The following is a 22,241-nucleotide window of genomic DNA, read 5'->3' on the forward strand; positions in this document are numbered from 1 at the left end:
CTGTATTACTTCATTTCCTTATTTCAAACATTTTAAAATTGTATGTCGACTTTGGGTGACCTGTCAACCATAGGTGTTATTAAATGCAGTGTATGCAACACCTCTTTTTGCCTACTAACCTAGTCTTCAGTGGTAATGGTTCCAGTGATTGTTGCTCTCAACTCCTACAAAATGTAAAATGTGATGTCTGACATGCAATATTGTAAATCTGTATGGTGAACCAGAACTAGAATCTAGACTATTATGTTTTGTTGGCAGTGCCTGATTGACTGAGTTTGGAAGAAGAGATGTACAGAGAGCCACAAGCTTTAAGGCTGTTTCCCAGTTGTTAGTGAATAGCTTAGTCACTAAGATCTTTTTCTACCTTTCCAAGTTAGTCACAGTCCAGCACACAGTCTTGGCAGAAAGTTTCAAATAGTTTACACTTCCGTATGTAGTGAAAGCTTTTTCAGTCGTAGACTATGGTAGGTTACGGAACAATTTGGTAGTTGTCATACTCCAGGCTGGTGCTTGTAGTTGGGAAGTATAATGTGCATTACTTCCAGTTCCATACAGTCTGAGTGAAACATGGAATTGCCTTGTCCATGTCAGCATTAAGATATGTGTACAAGAGCATGAAGATGTGTTGCAATTTGGTTTTTATTGTATTAGTGTTATGCAATAATAAGTCAGTTGTCAACTTCATCTGCTGAATAATGTTTTTCTGTATAGCATTTGAAAGTATAGGCTGTTCCATCCATACACAAGTCTGTCTTCGCAAATGCATGGGAACCTTAGTTTTTTAACCTTTTCATTCGATTAAATCAGTAGGAACTCTGACAGAACACACTGGAGACTAGTCATAAAAAATTAATGTAATTTTAAAAAATGATCACATAGCGGCATAATCAAATGCTGCTGTAAAGGGACTAGTCATTGTGATGCTGCATCATCACACTAAGCCAAAAAATGCAGACTATCTGCCAGTCTTCTAATTTGATTGCTTAAAATAGCTGATCACTGTTAACAATAATACGTTATTGCTGGCAAGAATGTAGTGGCATTCATTTAACGATAGTCTCTGCGGGTGATCAGCCTCTTATTTAATAATTCCATCTGAAAATAATTCAATTTTCAGTTCTTTCCCAAGGAATGCTAACCACGAAGTTGTAGTGAACATGAGGAAATGTATGTTAACACTATTATGCTACCATAAATAGTTATTGGGAAGCAAGAAATAAAAATGGAAAGTATTTTATTGCATGGTGGAAGATTGAATGTTGCACATGTTGCAGAAATATTTATAAATATTTGGGATGTAACCAATTAACTTTGCATTTTTATGCATCCAGCATATTCACCATTACCTCCTCTTGCCGCTTTGCCACCCACTTGGAAATACAATATTTTTCATGCCGTGTGGAGGCTCTCAAAACCTGACTCTATTAACTTATGCTTCTCTCTATTTAAGCTATACATGTAATGTATGTATGTAATGTAATGCTTGTAAACAAGGGTAAGAGAACCAACCACTAATTTGCCTTCATTTGCAGTGAAATGTGTGTGTACTCAAGACTTATGGGAAGGGAGGTGCCTTTTTAAGACCTTTGAGACAGACTGAGATGTTGTTAACAATTGCTGATAAAGGAACTGGTGTAACAGGACTAGAAGATGCACAAATTAGTTAGAGATTCTATCTGTAGAAAAATTAACAGCTCTGGAAAGGGGAGTTAGCACTGATGCTGGAACTGAGGAAAAGTTACACAGAATCGCTTTGATCAATAAAGAGACAATGTTAAACTGCTTTAATCATAAGTTAAATTAAGTTATTGTGGTTTCATGTTTATGTTGCAGTGGATTTGATGCTTCTGCATGCCTTTTCGGTTTTTGTGATTCCACAATTTCCCCCTCCCTAATGCTCCAATGTTAGGATTTCCAGGTCATTACAAAACTGTTCTGTTGAAACTGTAGCTATATTTTTTGCAGTCAGTTTAGTCTTTAGATTGTAAATCTCTCATATGAACTTGCATTGGAAATTATTTTTTGTCAGTAGCTGCAGTACACATGATATTTTTGATAATGTGATACATCTAAATCTATACTCTCTGCAAACCACTGTTACTTGCAGAACAGAGGATACGTCCCATTGTACAAGGCATTAGAACTTTTTACAAAAATGCTTGCTTTAACACTTGTGTGCACATTGTAATTTGATTAATCTTGTCTTTGTGATTCCTATTAGAGCAATAGACAGAGAATTGTAGTATATTCCAAGATTCACCACTTAAAAGTGGGTCTAGAAACTTTGTAAGTAGGCTTTTCTAGAGTAGTTTGTGTCTATCTTAAAGTGTCTGCCAGTTCAGTTCTTTCAGTCTTTGTGACTATCTCTTATGGACCCAACAAACCTGTGACCATTCTTGCTGCCCTTATTTTTAGCTGTTCAATATCCTCTGTTAGTCCTGGTTGATAAGTATCTCTCACACTTGAGCAATATTCCAGGAAAAGTCGCATGAGTGTTTTTCAAGTCTCTTAGAGAGATCGGCCAGTGAACCAGAGTTAATAATTAATAGTAAATAAGTCATTCCATGTCAAGTCAACACACCTATTTTACCTCACCCTCTCAGATTTTGCTGAAAGTTGGTATACTTATAGTGGGCACTGAGACTATGAAGAATACCAAATTTCAATTTTTTTTGTCTCAAACCATTCCTGAAATATGGATATTTAAACTTTTCAAAAACCAGCCAAAAATGTGTGAACGGACATTTTTTAAATTGTCCTAGGACTGCCCTAATTGAGCTAGAGAACTGGGAAAGGTGTCATTTTGCATGCTCTTTCTAGCAATATACAACAAAACGTAGCTTCTAATTAATAACCTTTTACAAAATACTAATTATTGTTTAGATTTAATTTTAATTTTTTTACAAAAAGTACATAATTGAAAATTTTCAAAATATTTCCATAACTTCTTCATACTATTGTAAATCACATGGCAAAATATAAATCTGGGATGATGATGGGTTCATTGCTAAAAAAAATTATTCCGGACTCTTGTTTTCCACTAACGGCCCTAGTTTGACCAAATTGACCTTTAACAAACAGGAATTTCCTTAAAATATACTGAAAGGTATTAGAAATGTCAAAACGTAGCCTTATTAAACCAAAAATAATCGGCATATTTTATAATTAAGTTGATTGCTTATTTTAATTTCATACAACTTCACTGTTTATTAACTGATATAACAAAAACAAGAAATTGAGCATTTAACTACAAACTGAAATAAAGTATGAAAAAGTACAAATATTTACATAATAGTTCTGGGCCATGATGTTTGAAATGGAACTATTAGACAAATTAAATATGCAATGCTTGTTTTTGAGTAACAGGTATCTGTACATAACTAAATTTAACACAATAGGTACTAACAATATTTTTGAAATAACTTTCTATAAAATATACATTAACACTAACCTGAGACAAAAATTAAATTTTTGAGTTGAAAGCAGTTTACCAATAAATTGTCTTGGAACTTCACATATTACATTTTAATAAAGCTGACTGGGTTTGGTTTACATCACTTTCATTAAGAATGTATGTTCTCCCTGTCAGAGAAAATTGATTCACTTTTGTGAGAACATCCACAATTGACACCCACAGGACTTCTTCATGTGCAGGATAAGAGAATGGCTTAGCTGGTCCAAATGGATGAAGAAAAGTTATTTTCACTTCATCAAGTTCCTCATTTTTTCTAAAATGTACACAAGCCACCAGTTTCTGCCATATACAGTGGTGACTATTAATTTTGATGTAGTGTTGGGAATGAAAGTGTGAAATTGCTGTGTTCCTTTGATTGACAATGCCTCTTCAAGTCGGCTTTTTAAGAATATTTCTGAAGCAGTGTAGTCTTCTTCTAAAGTGGAATATGCAAAATCAACATTTGTGATATAATCTACTGCCCACTCAAATAGATCTCATGCAGTTTGGATCTGATTTTGGTATGGCCTTTGCAAACTTGCACGAGCTGCCAGTCTCTTTACTGAACCCCCTACTCCATTACAAGGCCCTGTCCCATGTGCTGCGGCTGAAGTGTCACTCAGCTTTTATGTTGAAGTCTTCCTCATGAAGGCAAAGGTTCATGAAGTTTCTCTTATTTTTATACTGAGCGGCAGAACTGTCGGAATAATAGTGTATCCTTTTTGGAATCTTTTTAAATTTGTTTGTTATATATGAAATTACCTTCTTTTGAAAGGTGTAAACCACAGTTGTATTGTGCTCCAGGCAATCGGAAACAATGACAAAGCTCATATTCTCAGTTTTGTCTTCCCGTTTGTAATATACAACAGAAGGATGAATGGTAATATGTTATCTTGTCCAGTGGAAACTCTGAGCTTCATCCTGTAGAACTATACTATAATTTTCTGAAAAATCACATACGACAACAAACTCAGATTCCATAAGGTTTTCTTTCGTGGAGTTACGGAATGTCCGTTGTTGCTTGGCAATGAAGTCATGCAGAATCAAAGTCGACATCTTACTACAAAATCTTTGAATTCTTCATAAGTTTCCTGAACAATTTCCAGATTACATTGGTCAACTGACATCCACTGTCGGAACTGAACTTGTTCAATTAAGTTTTCATGAAAAGAGTCTTAAAATTTTACGTATGACAGTTTCTCCTGGGCAGTATTCATAGTTTCCCATGTTCAGTCAACTGATGATGGGTTGCAAAGCATTTCCGCAATGCACTGCTTATAATTGTTTAAGCTGCTGTTTGTTACTGTATTTGGTTTGGCATTTTCTACCATTAATTTTATGTTTTGGTGAGTTGTGCACACGCAGACAGTGTGTGTGTGCCACTCCAGCCAGCTAATACACAATATTTTGGTCTCAACTCAGCAAATTTAGATAAACCTATTTTTATGTTAGGAAACTTGTCTTTAAAATGCTTGTAAGCTTCTTTAAGGTTACACAAAATGTCTTTTTGATATTTTTGTTTTATTTCCACTTGTTTCTGTAATTGTCACACAATCTTTAATACCTGTCATTGCCCTGCTAACTTCATCATTTTCATAAAATGAATGTAGTTTTGACAGTTTCTGTTGGTAAACACTTCCATGGTTTTGGGTTTTGACCTTCCATGAATCCTTTCTCTTTCAAAATTTTTTTGGACTGCCGAACAATGTAATTAGAAGCATTAAATTCCCTCATTATTTTCCTGACACTCCACTTTTCAGGTAAACTTGTAAGAATCATTATTTTTTTGCTCTACTTATAGAATTTTTAAAGTTTCTTTTAGGATTTTCAAGAACGGATTCATCAGTATCTGATGAAGAAGTTTCAGGAGCAACAAAAAGTTTATGTATCATTGATGAGATTTTCTTCACTTTTGATTTGGCATAATGCCAAGATGTTAGTTTTCTCTTGTCAATTGGGGACTCACCTAGTTCTTGAAGTGTTGTGTTAAATGTTTTAACAGCTACTGAATTTGGAGTGAAGTCTGGGTCCTGGTCTCGGATGATTATCTCTGATCCAGAAGATTCTTCAATACTTTTATCACTTATGCGCTCTGGTGTATTTTTCAATTTGGTTACATCTTTCCTACATTTACCACAAATCTTGGCACCACTTGGTATTTGAGGAAATAATTTGGGCATTCATGTTGTGACATTTCTCAGTTTTTTTCTGTCTCTAATAAAATGATTTGACTTCTTCAATGTATTAAAACACTGCACTCTTACAGCACTGCACTTTTTACTTGGTTCCATATTTATACAAAAACCACTTATAAACTGTCCCTCAATGTATATATTTACTTGAAAATGAACTATTAAATATAATAGATACAGACTGGTCAACACAGAGGTAACAATTGATTTGCACCAAAACCACAGTGCACAATAATGGTGTAGGCAGACAAAGCCTTAGAAGGTAACAGTGCTGACTACATCATCTCAACAATGGCTCCAGTCTCTGAATTATGGTACAGACATCAAGCCCTATGTATGTGGTCCTCTGATGTACTACCTTAAAGGTCAGTTTGGTCAAATTAGGTCGTTAGTGAAATTTTTTTCAACAATGTACCCATCATTATCCCACATTCATATTTTGCCATGTGATTTACAACAGTATAAAGTAGTTATGGAAAAATTTTGAAAAATTTCAATTATGTACTTTTGTAAAAAAAATTAAATCAAAATATTAATTACCATTTTGAAAAAAGGTTATTAATTAGAAGTTATATTTTTTATCTATCACTGGAAAGAGCGTGAAAAAGATGCAAAATGACACCTTTCCCAGTTTTCTAGCTCAATTATGGCAGCTCCTAGGGCAATTTAAAAAAAATGCCATTCACACATTTTTGGACAGTTTGAAAATTTAAATAACCATATTTCAGGTATGGTTTAAGGTAAAAAATTGAAATTTGGTATTTTTCTTAGTTTCAGCACCCACTATAAGTATACCAACTTTAAGCAAAATCTAAGAGGGTGAGGTAAAATTTTTATTTAAAGTGTGTTAATTTGACATGGAATGACTCAAATATCGCAATAAAGTAACATGATTTTCAGTAGAAAATAGTGATCATTTTATTTTAAAACATAGAATTTTTATTTATAATGCACTGTCTATGACTCTGCTTGCAGTTATTTTTTGTTGCGAGTGTGTCAAATGTAAAAGTTTTGCCGTGATATTGAATTATAGGCCCATTAAAGTTTTTGGCAGAAATGCAACAGTGACCCTTCGTATAAAGACCATTGTAAGAGCAATAAAATCTTAATCAGTCATTTTGGAAGTAAGTTCATGATAAATTGGCAAGTAGTCTCCTGTCTTGTAGTGACATGATGGATCATGATTAGTTCTTTCAGATAAGCATTGGTGGCAACAGAAATTTGAAGGTGCTAATCGTATGATGCAACAGCTGATGTGCTTCACTGCTGACTGCTCAGAGAGCATTTCATCTACAGAAACCGCTGGTGGACATTGTCAGCACCTGTAAATGAAATGTGCTAACTTCTGTGTTGGACCAAATCTCAAATGGGAAAGCTCTGTCATGTTAGGTGCATCTTACATCTATATAGTAATTGTGTGGCTCAGTGACTGGTGCAAGTCTTTCAGTTGGACACCACTTCTGCGACTGGCATATACCAAACTTAATCTGCCACTTAAAGTGGCTCTGCTGTTTAATGTGGAATCCAAACAGTGTACTGTTATTGCCGTATCTTCACATCATTCACAGGTTAAAGGTAGACTGAAATACTCCGTGGTCTGAGTGGGATTCAGTGCCAAAACGTTTTGGTTTCCAAGCAAGCACTAGGCCACCATCCCAATAGTTTACATATTAGCTGCATCAGATGTAAAGGTGCCATTACTGATGTAATGTGATGTATGTAAACTACATGTGTTTGTGTAATCAATACTGAAATGTGATAATTACGATCTGTAAAACCTAAGACAGTGCACTAATGAATCTTGCTGGCAAAAACTGTGCACTGGACTAGGACTCAAACCCAGGATCTTTGTCTTTTGTGAGCAAGTGCTCCACCAACTGAGCTACTAGATCACAACTCGCAACCTATCCTCACAGCTTTACTTCAGCCAGTACTTCATCTCCTACCATCCAAAGTGGGAGATGAGGTACAGGTGGAAGTAAAGCTGTGAGGACAGGTAGAGAGTTGTGCTCCAGTAGCTGACTTCATAGAGCACTTTCCCATGAAACGCAAAGACCCTGGGTTTGAGTCCCAGTCAAGTGCAAAACTTTAATCTGCCAGAAAGTTTTGTATCAGCGAACACTACTGCAGAGTGAAAATTTCATTCATTGCAGTAATGTTCGAAGAAAATGAAATTATTTTACCAATTCAGTGCCTCAAAATCCACTGAGAAACTCCAGTTTTTTCCCATGCAAGATCAGAAACAGTAGTTTTCTTTCTGCTGTGTAAGAAGTGGGAAGTTGACTGAAAAATGAACTCTAGCAGTTAATATAGCTCTCCTTCATTTACATAAAAATGTTTTTACACCAAGAAAATCAGAAAATTCATTTCTTCATGTGCTGCAGCAACTGCATGGTAACTGTTAATTAATGTATCTGCCCAGAACATCAGATGATCTCTGACAATAACTGCTGCTAATGACACCTTAGGGACCACATCATAATTCATATCAGTTGCTTCAACATAATTTAATGGTTGATAGCTGCTTGCTTGTACTGCCTGACACTACAATTAAAGATTCATTGTAATGTCACTTCCACTGCACCAATTGCCCCCAACATGACTTGCCAGGTTCTGCTGAGACCAAATGTTAATAATTAATTCTAGCATTACAGCACGCACATATAAACTGAGGTGATAAAAGTCGTGGGATAATGATATGCACATATACTGATGATGGTAGTACTGTGTACACAGGTTTTAAAAAGGCAGTGCTTTGGTAGAGCTATCATTTGTGCTCAGGTAATTCATGTGAAAAGCTTCCACATGACTATGGCCACATGATGGGAATTAAGACCTTGCACACAGAATGGTAATTGAAGCTAGATGCACGGGACATTCCATTTTGGAAAGTGTTAGGTAATTAAATAGTCCAAGATCCACAGTGTCAGGAGTGCTCCGAAAATGCCAAATTTCAGGCTTTGCATCTCACCATGGACAACGTAGCGGCTCATGGCTTTCACTTAATGAGTTAGAGCAGTGATATTTGTATAATTTTGTCAGTGCTAACAAATAAGCAACACTGTGTGAAAGAACTGCAGAAATGAATGTGTGACATCGACAAGGTTATCTGTTAGGACAGTGTGCCAAAATGTTACATTAATGGGCTATGGCAGCAGGTGACTGATGAGACTGCCTTTGCTTAGAGCACAACCCTGCCTGAAGTGCCTGTTCTGGGCTCATGAACTTACAGTTGGACCCTGGGTGATTAAAAAACCATGATGTGGTCAGGTGTGTCTTTCATTTCAGTTGGTAAGAGCTGATGGTAGGATTAGTGTGTGATCTTGGAGACCATTCACAGCCATTCATGGACTTCATGTTCCCAAACTGACATTTTTGTGTGTGATAATGTCCCTCATCACTGGTCCACAGTTCTGTGTGGTTGGTTTGAAGAACATTCTGGACAATTTGAAAAATGAATTGGCTACCCAGAACACCCAACATGAATCTTGTCGAAAATTTATGGGACATAATTGAGACTTGCGGGTGCACATTCTCATGGCTTTAGAGGCAGTGTGGCTTAGTATTTCTGCAGGGGACTTCCAATCACTTGTTGAGTCCATGACACATGGAGTTACTGCACTATGCTGGGCAAAAGGTGGTGTGGCCCGATATTAGGAAGCATCCCATGACTTTTGTCACCTCAGTGTACATACAGAGGGTATTAGTTAAATGTAATTTGTTCTTGTGTAGCACTTCCAGTTTGGAATAGTTTCCTTGTGGTAAATTTTTCCTCGTGGGGTGTGTTATTGGTTTCCACGATCTTCTGAGAGGCTTCTTCCATTCCCCCCTCCCCCCCCCCCCAAATGCTTAATCCAGTTTAATGGTATTCTGTTGTATTCATATTTGTTGACTCCTCAATTAGGCTATCACAAAATCTACCAGTCAGTTAACAAACACACAGTTTTTTAAAGAAGGAAAATTGTTCTCTGCTGAACTCCAGAAGTGCCAACTCTTACACTGTACGTACCTGCAGTAATGGGAAACATGGAGTTGTCTGACCTGTGTATGGTCTATCACTTACGTAAGGAGAGGGAATGTGAAGCCCTCATGTATCATGCTGTCCATACAGTGTAATATTTTGCAGGTAGCTACAAAATGGTCTTTGTAATACCTGTTTCAGTCAGTGCTTTCCTGATTCTTGCAAAGGCCTCACTGGTGTTAGGTATGAAGAAAATCTTCAGTTGCCTTATGTTGATATTATGCTAAGTATGAGCACCTACTTAGATTTTCTATCTTGTTGGAAGCAAAGTTTTCTTTCAATTTGTCCATGACTAGATTGTCACAGTAATAACTCTGTGCTGTACCATCATCATAGGATACACTCTATCTTTTGCCAAATATCAGTTAGTTGCCAAAAGATTCATATTCATGTGCTATAATCCATTTCACAGTGTGTCAACAGGGTTTTGTCTCTACAAAGACATACAGAAACAAGAAGCAACTGTTATGTGTGACCTCCATGAGTTGTGTGTGGTGGTGAGACCATGTCTGCAATTCTCCACATGGTCATTTGCATCATCATAAGTTTGTGAAACATTTGAAACTACTAAATCTAACACCACCTTGTCCATATGGTTTTCCAGAGGTACACAACGAGAATTTGTTCTTAAGATGCTTAGTGCTATTGAGTCACCAACATAGATGCTTGATAAATGTCTGCTCACCAAGCAGAGTGTGTGTGCGTATGGATCACTACCATGAGCGTATTAGAAATTAGGCATGTGCCTGTTGAGTTTTGTTGATAATACACTGTTCATGAGTTTTTCTCCAAGGTACATTGCTTTTACTGGAACATGTTTAAACCCTACTTGTGAAGTTATTCTGTTTTGCTTAACAAGTTCCTGTCTCATTATGGCAACAAATATGACAAATAGCTAGTTGTCACCTATAACTACATGTTTCTGGTTAAGAGAATCAGAAAACTTCATACTAAGAACACCATTTTACCCTCTTTCACAGATGTGTTGATGGTTTGTTTGTGGTGTGGCTGCTTGGTGATGTGTCTCAAGATAAATTTCCGAATCATCTAAACAAGATTCATAAATGTTTATGTACATATCCATGACAAATGTTGTCATAGTTACCTTCCATTTTTCAATATCCATATGTAGAAGAAACATTATGACAAATTAAGAAAGTAAGAAACGCGTCAAGTAGAATTTCATTGTTCAACAACTGATGACATCCATCAGAGACTATCATTTGGTTCATTCCTTGTTGGTGCACACGAAAAGTCCCACTTTGTGAGAGAGTTATTTTGTTCTTACACTACTGGTGCAAAATGTAAGGATAGTATCTCACAATATATGAAGAAAGGTCAAGCACCAGAAAGAGACTTTTGTCTTATGACTAAAACATGAAGGATAGTAAGCATGTGCATAGGACACACAGAGACACTGAAAAGATCTAAACCACAGAATAGGTTACTGTCTTCCAACCTGATGCTTGCACAGCCCCCACAAGAATTGCCATAGTTCTGTTTGCCTGGAGTGTATTGTATTTGTTGTAAACATGGGAGACAGTTCATAAACAAGATGTGGCGGGGTATTTCCCAGTTATGTATGGGACATGCAGACAACTGAGACAATCAAGGCAATAAGTCAGCACTTCTTGAGTGCAAATTACAAATAATCACACCTTCAGATTTATAAATGTAGCAGTAATCAGTTCAACTTGTTGCTTTAGGTTTAGTATAATTAATGAGGCAACACAAGAAAGAGCTGTTTAATCTTGTTGGAAACAATGAAAAGACAACACTGTGGTGGTCAATCCATATGAAGTGGTCCAGTGATCATTGCTTGACCATTTTTAAATATTTTAATTTTTTACATGTGATTGTCCTATATTTGAGATGTTCAAAACAGTTTTTTTAAATAATTTATCTTGCACCTTTACTGGATGGCGGCCATTTTTATTTGTAGGTGCCCAACGATTTTTCATTCGGGAGACATTAGCGAAAATTTGAATATCTCTGCACTTGGTTAAGTTAAAACCTTGTGATTGACATGATTGTTCTTAGAAAAGTGTCCTCTACTACATCATCTATTACACAAAATACCCTTAATTCAAAAATAACCAATCAAAATGACCTTCAAAGTTTGGTATCCAAATTTTCAAAAATCCACTTGTTAGGCCCAAAAATAACAAACAAGGTGTGATTTATGAGAGTATTTTTTTTCCCTACAGTTAGATATCATACACCACTAGCCTCATATAGAGCAAGAACACTTATAAATGTTTCCTTAATTTTTTTATGAGTTATTGAAATTTGAAAATTTTCATTTTTTGTGAAGTTTGGGTTTAGTTATTTAAGGTGAGACTGAATATAAAATATGATTTTTGCACAGTTTGTACACCTATATGATAGCAACGCATTGTAAAAATTTAAACATTGATATCTGACTGAACAAAGATATGAATTTTTGAAAATGAGGAAATAATTCACATTACTCTAAAACTGATCTTATGTGAGTTGCCTATTTAAATGGGTTATGGTTTCATTGTAATAAAATTTAGTTGACATATTTACTTAACACTATCCCCCAATATTAATATTTATTTTTAATAATGCAATATTAAACAGTAGGAGCTTTCACTTTCGTTCTGTTGTAATAAAACTGCCCATTTACGTTTAGGTTTATTGACGATAAAGAAGTACATTATTTCTGGGTGTGGCCTTGTAGAAGTACATTATTGCTGTGTGTTGCATTGTTATAGTCAGTTTGTTCTGAAACATCTGTTAGTGTATGATGTACATACATTCATCAAGAGTGTAGAATGTGTTACGTGCTTTGTTCTGTGTGTAATTTTTAATTAATTTTGAGAGATTAACTGGAATGCAATAACATGGATGAACAGTGCTCTGTTGGACAGATAGCAAGTGAAGTAAGTCACAAAACAGTTTACAGTTCTGTTTCAAAAAATTTGAAAAATGACGATGACTTTAATGAAGTTAGACAAAATTTGTTTAAATTTCGACTAAGTTCTTCTGTGACATCAGTGTGTGAGTATCATGAGAAGAAATATATTCTGAAGTACAATCACATTTTTTGGAAGAGTGCTGTGATCCACTTAAAGTTCATAAAAAGCCTATTACTAAAGGTTTGAGGGAAATGAAACTTGAACATTTGTCCTTATGTGAGAGTGAAGCAGCTTCCCAAGTGAAACGTAATGTGCTTCCTGGAAATTCCCTGTGCCCAAATTGTTACTCAAACAATATTTATTGTGAATCCAGAACCAGAATCATGTAACCTAGTTAATGACATTTATATTCCTAATGGGGAAGCTGTTAGCTTCGAAAATAATAAAATTAAGTAGCAGAAAAAGAAAAACAGCTATTGAAAATAGGGTACAACAAATTTCAGACAAAATTAGAAAAGACTTGGAATCATGCTTTAATAATCCACATACTAACATTATTTCTAAAGAAGAAACCTACCACCAGCATAATCTGACACTGAATATTTGAGCTTAATAGAGAAACTAAAAATTTAAGGTTCAGTGACATCTAAAGAGGAAAAAGTTAAAATTTTACTCCTGGTCAAGAGAAAAACAGATCATGAATTCAGTGTTTGCCATCGTTTGGTTAAACTAACCTGAATATTAGTGAAAGAGCAGGGCATTCTTCCAGTTTTAGGAAAGAAGAATGGAGTAGGTATAAGAGACAAAACAAATATCCAGCAGTTTTTGACGATTATGAAAACAGTAGTATATGTCCAGGTTGCTAAGATAGCAAAAGAATTGTTATTAATGGAGTTAAAGTAACAAAGCAGAAACGACTAGTGCTGTCAAATTTAAATGAACTTTATGTAGCTTTCAAAAATTCTCATCCTGAATGCAAAATTGGAAGGTCAGAATGTTGTGACCTCCACCTTAAGTGGTGTATTTTGGTTTGATCCTCAGGGACACACTCCATATGTATTTGTTTGTATCATCAAAATGTCAAACTGATGATTGCAGGTGCAAAAATTGATCTTAACTACAAAGAGTTACTAGATTTAATGGTCTGTGACACTAACTGTTATGACTGCATGATGAGTTTGTGTAATAAATGCCATGGTAAGGAAACCATTATTGAATTGTTTCATGAATATGATGAGGAAATGCCAGACAGTATTACCTTCAAACAGTGGGTCACAACTGACAGGGCAGAAATTATAACAGTGGTTAAATCTCAGGAAGAGTACTTGGAATCTTTAATTGATAACTTACTAAAACTCAAAAGTTATCACTAAGTTTCTAAAATCGAAAGTAAGTTTTTGAAGGACAAAAAAAGCACAACTTCATGAAACTGAATGCATAGTGCTAGCTGATTTTGCAGAAAATTTTACATTTGTGATACAGTATGCAATACAAGGGTACCACTGGGACAATGTCCAGGCAGCAGTGCATCCATTTATTCTCTACTTTAAAAATGAGAAAGATGAAGTTTGCAGTTCTTCAATTTGCATTCTAAGTGACTACTTGGAGCACAACACTTTGGCTGTACATGTGTTTCAAAAGTATGTAATAAATTACATAAAAGAACATTTTCCCAAGTTTGAGAAGCTGATAGACTTTCCAGATGGAAGTCGTAGTCAGTATAAGAACAAAAAGAATTTTTCAAATCTGTGCAACCACAAAGTAGACTTTGGGTTGGAGGCCGAATGGCACTTTTTTGCATCTTACCATGGTAAAATGCATGTGATGGAGTAGGAAGTACAACAAAAAATGTAGTTAGTAAAGCCAGCCTACAAACACCAACCATAGACCAAATTCTCACAGTGCAGGACATGTATGTCTTTTGCAAGGATAATATTGAATGCATTACCTATTTTCTGATTAAGAAAGAAGTGGTTCTGCATATGAAAGCAACACTTCAAACCAGTTTTGAAAGCTGTGTAGCAATAAAAGGAACAAGGCATTTCTGCAAATTCATTGACATTGCAGAAAACTTAGTTCCATGCTATGTAACATCAGAAACCGAAATTTTTGAGGATCATTGTCAGTAAAATTAAATCTGTCTTTAATGTTGAATGACTTAGTGGCATGTATGTATGATGGAGAGTTATGGTTTGCAGAGATTGAAAGGATAAGTTTGGAAAAAATGGTGTTTTTTGTGCATTTTTACCACCCTACTGGCCCAAGAACATCATTTAAGAAATCTTCTAGTGCCAAAGTTTGGGTACCAATAAAAAATGTTTTAAGGAAACTTTCAGTGCTTGAACTTACCACAGAAACTGGGAGGTCTTATTCTATATCACAGAAGCTGCCTGAAGAAATAAGTGTTCTTAACATACACCACCCGGTTTAGGAACAGTGGCATCTTAAAGGATGTTAATAGAAAATATTTATTTTACATACATCAAAATAATATAAATAATTTCAGTGATGTTTCCACTTTTTGTATATAATTCAGTACCTTTCATCAATAATAATTGATTATATCCTGGCAATATCACACATGAATAGCCAACAGCCATGAGATCAGTTGTAGAGTGATGTGAATTATCTCTTCATTTTCAAAAATACATATCTTTGTTCAGTCGGATATCAGTGTTAAAATTTTTACAGTACATTGCTATCATATAGGTGTACAAACTGTGCAAAAATCATTTTTATATTCAGTCCCACCTGAGATAACTAACCCCATCATTCACAAAAACTGAAAATTTTCAAATTTCCTTAATTCATAAAAAATTAAGGAAACATTTGTAAGTGTTCTTACTCTATATGAGGCTAGTGGTGTATGATATCTAACTGTAGGGGAAAAAAAATACTCTCATAAATCACTCCTTGTTTGTTATTTTTGGGCCTAAAAAGTGGATTTTTGAAAATTTGGGTACCAAACTTTGGAGGTCATTTTGAATTTTTAAATTTAGGGTATTTTGTGTAATAGACTATGTTATAGAGGACACTTCTCTAAGAACAATCATGTCAATTGCAATGTTTTAACTTAACCCAGTGCAGAGATATTCATATTTTTGCTAATGTCTCTAAACTGAAACTTCGTCACCCGCTTACAAACGAAAATGGCCGCCATTCATTAAAGATGAAAGGTAAGATTTAAAAATAGAATATTTAAAAATGGTCATGCAACCAACCTAATTTTTATTGGACCACTTCATTTGGATTGATCCTGGTGCATCTTTCAAGAAAACTAATAATCATCCCCTATGTAAAAGGTTACCAAGTAACTGTAAAATTACATTGACTCCCGGTGATGATGCCTGGGTAGGAAAAGACTATGGAACACCAGCACTATTATTATTATTTTCATGTGGCTCAACGTCATGGTAAAAGTTTTTCTATTGGAAGCCGCTTCGGTGGCATGTGTCCCTAACCTACCTCAGTAATCCCCAGGAAAAGGGGACCTAAAGTTTTAGTGTGGAATCCAAACAGTGTATCATTCTTGGCAAATATTAAGTCATAGAAAGATTAAAGGCAGACTGAAATATTTCGTTGTGTGACAGGAATTCAATGATGCAGCCTTTGTTTCCAGGCATATGCTTTCCCAGTAGACCACCAGGCCCAACAAACACTAGCATGATTCTGGAAGAAGACAGTGTTCTTTTGAAAACATCACTGTCACTTTACAAATTTAAGTAATTGATGGTTTTTGTTGTGATCTTCACTCAGAAGAATGGTTTGATACAGATCTCCATGCTAATCATCCATGCCTCAGCGTAGTTACAAGGCTACAATCATGACAAATTGTAAGGAAAGGCTTTCTTACACTTAAATTCATGTTAGATGTTAAAATATCTCTCTGTTTCAGAAATCCATTTCTTCCCATTGTCAGTCTACATTTGATATTTCTCTATTTTGGCTATCACCACTTATTTTTGTGCAGAAATAGCAACACCAATTTTTTTTCAGTGTCTCATTTCCTAATCCATTTCCCTCAACAAAATGCAATTTAATTAGGTTACCTCCCATTACCTTTGTTTTACTGTTTCATTTCATGATCGCTCAAGACACTGTACAGTACATGGATAGTAAATTGCACCAACATGATTGATTTTTGTTCCTGTTCCCTTCACATATTGTACAAGGGGAAAAATGACTGTCTACATTCCTCTGCACATGCCTTAATATCTTACTTTTGTCTAATGCCCCTACATAAGATATACAATTATGGCAGTATAATGGTTGCACTGTCTTCGAATACAGGGTCTGTAAGTGTATTTAACAGAATTCCACAAGAACTGCATTGCTTTGCTTCCAAAGATTAGCATTAAAGTTTCTAGAGCATTTTTGTCACATTTTTATACTGTCACAGAAGCAGCTGAGTAGCACCGTGGTGTAGTGGTTACGATACTAAACTTCTGGACAGACGGTTGAGTTCAAAACTCACCTGGACTTTACAATTTTAATTTCTATATTCGGTTCGAGTACATTCTAGAAGTATCCACAAATGTCAAGAACCATTGTACTGGAATGTTCTGTAGCTGTATATATACTGCATGTGTTCTGGCTGGAGACAGTTCACTTTGCACTCTTGTATGTGCAAGTGCTGAATAAACTTTTAAGTGAAGTTAGTGTTAGTTATTTAGCTAATTACACCTTCTTCTACGTGACAATATGACTATAGTGTGTCCCTGATTTCATTCAATGCCTTTTGTCATGTCTACTTAATAAGGTCTCAAGTCACTGGAACAGTATTCAAGAATTAATCACACTAAGACCTATTTCAAATTACTTCTTAATATTACCCATAAATACGTAAATACAATATGATATGCTCAAGATGTGCACCACTCATCTTGTACAGATAATACTAAGGTACAGACATTATCCTACATACTGTCTTCAGAGTAATTGCTGCCCCTGACAAAATTACAATCTCACCAGAAAACCTTGACATTTTTATTTCATCTCTCTGACCTTTGATTCCCATTCAAAATTCTTCTTGGTTTCCTTTACTGCTAGCTCATTATGCAGATTGATCATCAGAGACAGCCTACAAACCTGTCTCACTTCCTTATCAAATACTGCATTCCCTTCATGTCCTTCAGTCGCTATAATTACAGTCCAGTTCTGTACATTGCAGAAAACGTATCACTCCCTGTATTTCATAGGTGCCACTTTCAGAATTTCAAAGTGTGTATTCCTGTCTGCATTATCAAACTCTTTCTGTAAGTCTACAGACTCTAGAAATGTAGGTTTGGCTTTTCTCAGTATACAAGTAATCAGCTAGATTCATCTGGGAACATAGTGTATGCCCAATTCTTGTATTTTCTTCCTTTTTGAACTGATATATATTTTTTAAATGAACGTAGTAGTGAGGTTAGCCCATTAATGTTCTATAGGTAATTATTTTCATTAAGGAGCACTTAATATTGTATGAGTTTACAGAATTTTTTATTATAACCATATTAGTGTTATTTTGAAATAAACTTGTAGACATGCTTTTGTTATTCCCGCTCATTTAATTGATGACTTTGGAACCATTATATAGTTACTTGGCTCATTTAACAGTTACTGTGGAAAAATTTAGTATGCCACAAATGACATTTTAAAGCAGGTAGCACCTTGTTAGTGGAACATTTAAAAATTAATGAAACAGTTTGTTATAAACATATTAAGCATTATGAAAATATTTATTTATGAAAAATTAACCTTCGCATATTTGTCAGGACTGTATCTTAACTATGTGGTGTAGATTGTGTACCAATAAAATATTACATTACATCTTTATTTCAGGGTGGACAAGGACCGTAGTGGATATATAACAGCTGATGAACTGCAAGTTGCCTTGTCTAATGGAACATGGACTCCATTCAATCCGGAAACTGTCCGGCTCATGATCGGTATGTTACATTTCAGGATTTGTTAAGTAGATTCAGCTGACACCCAATCTACGAAAATACCAGTCCAGTCTTTTGCCACACCTACTGCCAGCTCCTTGGCATGTGAGTTATACCCGTCTAACACTAAAATTCATCAGATTCCTGGCAAATGCTATCCTATCAGAAGCAGGACTATCTGTAAAAGAAGTTGTATCACATACCACCTCAACTTTTGAACAACCATTTATGTGGATTTGAACTCCAAACAGCTCTTCACACAAATGAGCGGCCACCACCAAACGGTGGCCTAGAGTAGAGTTGACAACCCAGTGTGCTGATCACAACATGCTCAACTTCAATTGCTGCTTCACAACTCTTGCTTCTTGATCCTCCCCCAGAAGACAAGCTTCTGTGAAAAATGTAGATGGAACTTGGCCTTACAACACAATCTTTGATCTGGCAATGCTCTTGCCCTTGATCTACATCAACCCCTGCTTCACATCCACCTCAACCCACATTCCTACGCCCCTACTGCACTCATTTATTCTCGCCCTCACAGGCTCATCTCCTGCCCTATCTCCCCCTTTCAGTCCATTCCTCAATGTCATTGTGCACCACACACATACCCTTGCCTGTGCCAGAGCCAGCACCAACCTGACACGATGTATACTCAACCATCAAGTTTTATAGTAAAGCTGTAATCACATAGCTGTGGCATTCAATATGCATTAGATGAGTATGTGCCAAGCAAGATCGTATGAGATGGAAGAGAGCCACCGTGGTACAACAACAGAGTTAGAAACTGCTACAGATGCAAAGGGAACTTCATAGCAAACATAAACGTAGCCAAAGCCTTGCAGGCAAACAAAAATTACAAGAAGCAAAATGTAGTGTGAGGAGGGCTATGCAAGAGGCATTCAACGAATTCTAAAGTTAAGTTCTATATACTGACATGGCAGAAAATCCTAAGAAATTATGGTCTTATGTCAAAGCAGTAGGGGGATCAAACCAAAATGTCCAGACAATCTGTGACCAAAATGGTACTGAAACAGAGGATGACGGACTAAAGGCCGAAATACTAAATGTCTTTTTCGAAAGCTGTTTCACAGAGGAAGACTGCACTGTAGTTACTTCTGTACATTGTCACACAGATGACAAAATGGTAGATATCGAAATAGATGACAGAGGGATAGGAAAACGATTAAAATCGCCCAAAAGAGGAAAAGTCGCTGGACTTGATGAGATACCAGTTAGATTTTACACAGAGTACGTGAAGGAACTTGCCCCTTCTTGCAGCGGTGTACCGTAGGTCTCTGGGAGAGCTTAGCATTCCAAAAGATTGGAAAAGGGCACAGGTCATCCCCGTTTTCAAGAAGGGGTGTCGAACAGATGTGCAACATTATAGACCTATATCATCAGTTGTAGAGTTTTGGAACACGTATTATGTTAGAGTATAATGACTTTTATGGAGACTAGAAATCTGCTCTGTAGGAATCAGCATGGGTTTAGAAAAAGACAATCGTTTGAAACCCAGCTCGTGCTATTCATCCACGAGACTAGGAGGGCTATAGACACGGGTTCCCAGATAGATGCCATGTTTCTTGACTTTCGCAACACTTCAGATACAGTTCCTCCAGTCGTTTAATGAACAAAATAAGAGCATATGGACTATCAGACCAATTGTGTGATTGAATTGAAGAGTTCCTAGATAACAGAATGCAGCATGTCATTCTCAATGGAGAGAAGTCTTCCGAAGTAGAGTGATTTCAGGTGTGCCACATATATATATGACCTTGTGGATAACATTGGAAGTTCACTGAGGCTTTTTGCGGATGATGCAGTAGTATATCGAGAGGTTGTAACAATGGAAGATTGTACAGAAATGCAGGAGGATCTGCAACGAAGTGACGCACGGTGCAGGAAATGGCAATTGAATCTCAGTGTAGACAAGTTTAATGTGCTACGAATACATAGAAAGAAAGTTCCTTTATCATTTGGCTACAATGTAGCAGGTCAGCAACTGAAAGCAGTTAATTCCATAAATTATCTGGGAGTAGGCATTAGGAGTGATTTAAAATGGAATGATCATATGAAGTCAATCGTTGGTAAAGCAGATGCCAGGCTGAGATTCATTGAAAGAATCCTAAAGAAATGCAGTCCGGAAAAAAAGGAAGTAGGTTACAGTACACTTGTTTGCCCACTGCTTAAATACTGCCCACCGGTGTGGGATCCGTACCAGATAGGGGTGATGGAAGAGATAGAGGAAATCCAACAGAGCAGCGTGCTTTGTTACAGGATCATTTAGTAATCGCGAAAGCATTACGGAGATGAGAAACTCCAGTGGAAGACGCTGCAAGAGAGACGCTCAGTACGGGCTTTTGTTGAAGTTTTTAAAACATACCTTCACCGAGGAGTCAAGTAGTATATTGCTCCCTCTTACGTATATCTGAGACCATAAGGATAAAATCAGAGAGATTAGAGCCCACACAGAGGCCTACCGACAATCTTTGTTTCCACGAGCAATACGAGACTGGACTAGAAGAGAGAACGGATAGAGGTACTCAAGGTACCCTCCACCACACAGTCAGGTGGCTTGCGCAGTATAGATGTAGATTCAATGTACAACAAGCTACTTTTATCTCCACCATGCTGCTGAATGCTCAAAAACGACCTGGTTTGTGCGTAGGGCTATGTGCCTCAACATTGTATATGTGATCGCAGCATGCTGCAGGGGCAGTTGTTGGCTGTATCTGGCTCGCAAATCAAGCCATTTGTTTCTTAATTGGACGGATATAGAATTTATATTTTAGCCATGTTAAAACACACACATCCTCCAGTGTCAACATGCTAGTCTTGTTGTTCTGTTTGTAGTATATATAAATAAAAACTTAGATTCCAAGACTTACCAAGCAGGAAAGCGCCGGTAGATAGGCACAATAAATAAAACACACAAACACACACACACACACACACACACACACACACACACACACACACACACAGAATTTCAAGCTTTCGCAACCGGTGGCTGCTTAGTCAGGAAAGAGGGAAGGAAAAGGAAAGATGAAAGGATGTGGGTTTTAAGGGAGAGGGTAAGGAGTAATTCCAATCCCGGGAGTGGAAAGACTTAGCTTAGGGGGAAAAAAGGACAGGTATATGCTCGCACGCGCCGCACACACACACACACACACACAGACAGACAGACAGACAGACACACACACACACACACACACACACACACACAAAAGCAGACATGTTCAAAGGCAAAGAGTTTGGGCAGAGATGTCAGTCGAGGCGGAAGTGCAGAGGTAAAGATGATTTTGAATGACAGGTGAGGTATGAGTGGCGGCAACTTGAAATTAGCGGAGATTGATGCCTGGTGGATAACGAGAAGAGAGGATATATTGAATATAAATAAAAACTTAAATATTCGTGAACGTGATATGAGGCAAAAAGCAAAGTTCCATGTCCAGTCAGTAAGGACATCAGCTTATGAAAGTTCCAGTACAAATAGTGTGACAAAAATTTAAAATAGTCTTCCACATAAGATAAAAATAATTTGATCAGTCTCACTATTTAGTAAAACCCTAAGGTCATTCTCGCTTTGTAACTTTCTATTCAGTAGTGGGATATTTAGGATGTGCAAAATATCTTACTCAAAGTAGTGCAGCCTCTCTTGTAAATAAACTCAATTGAACGCACACACTCTCTGAAGAAGAGCTACTTACATTTACATAACATCAAATATTGTAGAAAAGATTTGTATTGAATTGATAATAAAGT

General features: G+C 36.4%; 1 protein-coding gene across 2 annotated transcripts in view; it reads left to right on the forward strand.

Annotated features, from left to right (window-relative positions):
* Nucleotides 1–22,241, forward strand: part of LOC126277954 (programmed cell death protein 6) — a 36,971-nt gene that overhangs the window by 5,537 nt on the left and 9,193 nt on the right. For both annotated transcript variants that reach the window (XM_049977568.1, XM_049977567.1), the window contains exon 2: nucleotides 18,373–18,479. In XM_049977568.1, coding sequence (XP_049833525.1) covers nucleotides 18,373–18,479 — 107 coding nt within the window. The remainder of the gene's footprint in view (nucleotides 1–18,372; nucleotides 18,480–22,241) is intronic.

This window comes from Schistocerca gregaria, chromosome 6 (genome assembly GCF_023897955.1).
Source record: "Schistocerca gregaria isolate iqSchGreg1 chromosome 6, iqSchGreg1.2, whole genome shotgun sequence".
In the NCBI taxonomy this organism is placed as follows: domain Eukaryota; kingdom Metazoa; phylum Arthropoda; class Insecta; order Orthoptera; family Acrididae; genus Schistocerca; species Schistocerca gregaria.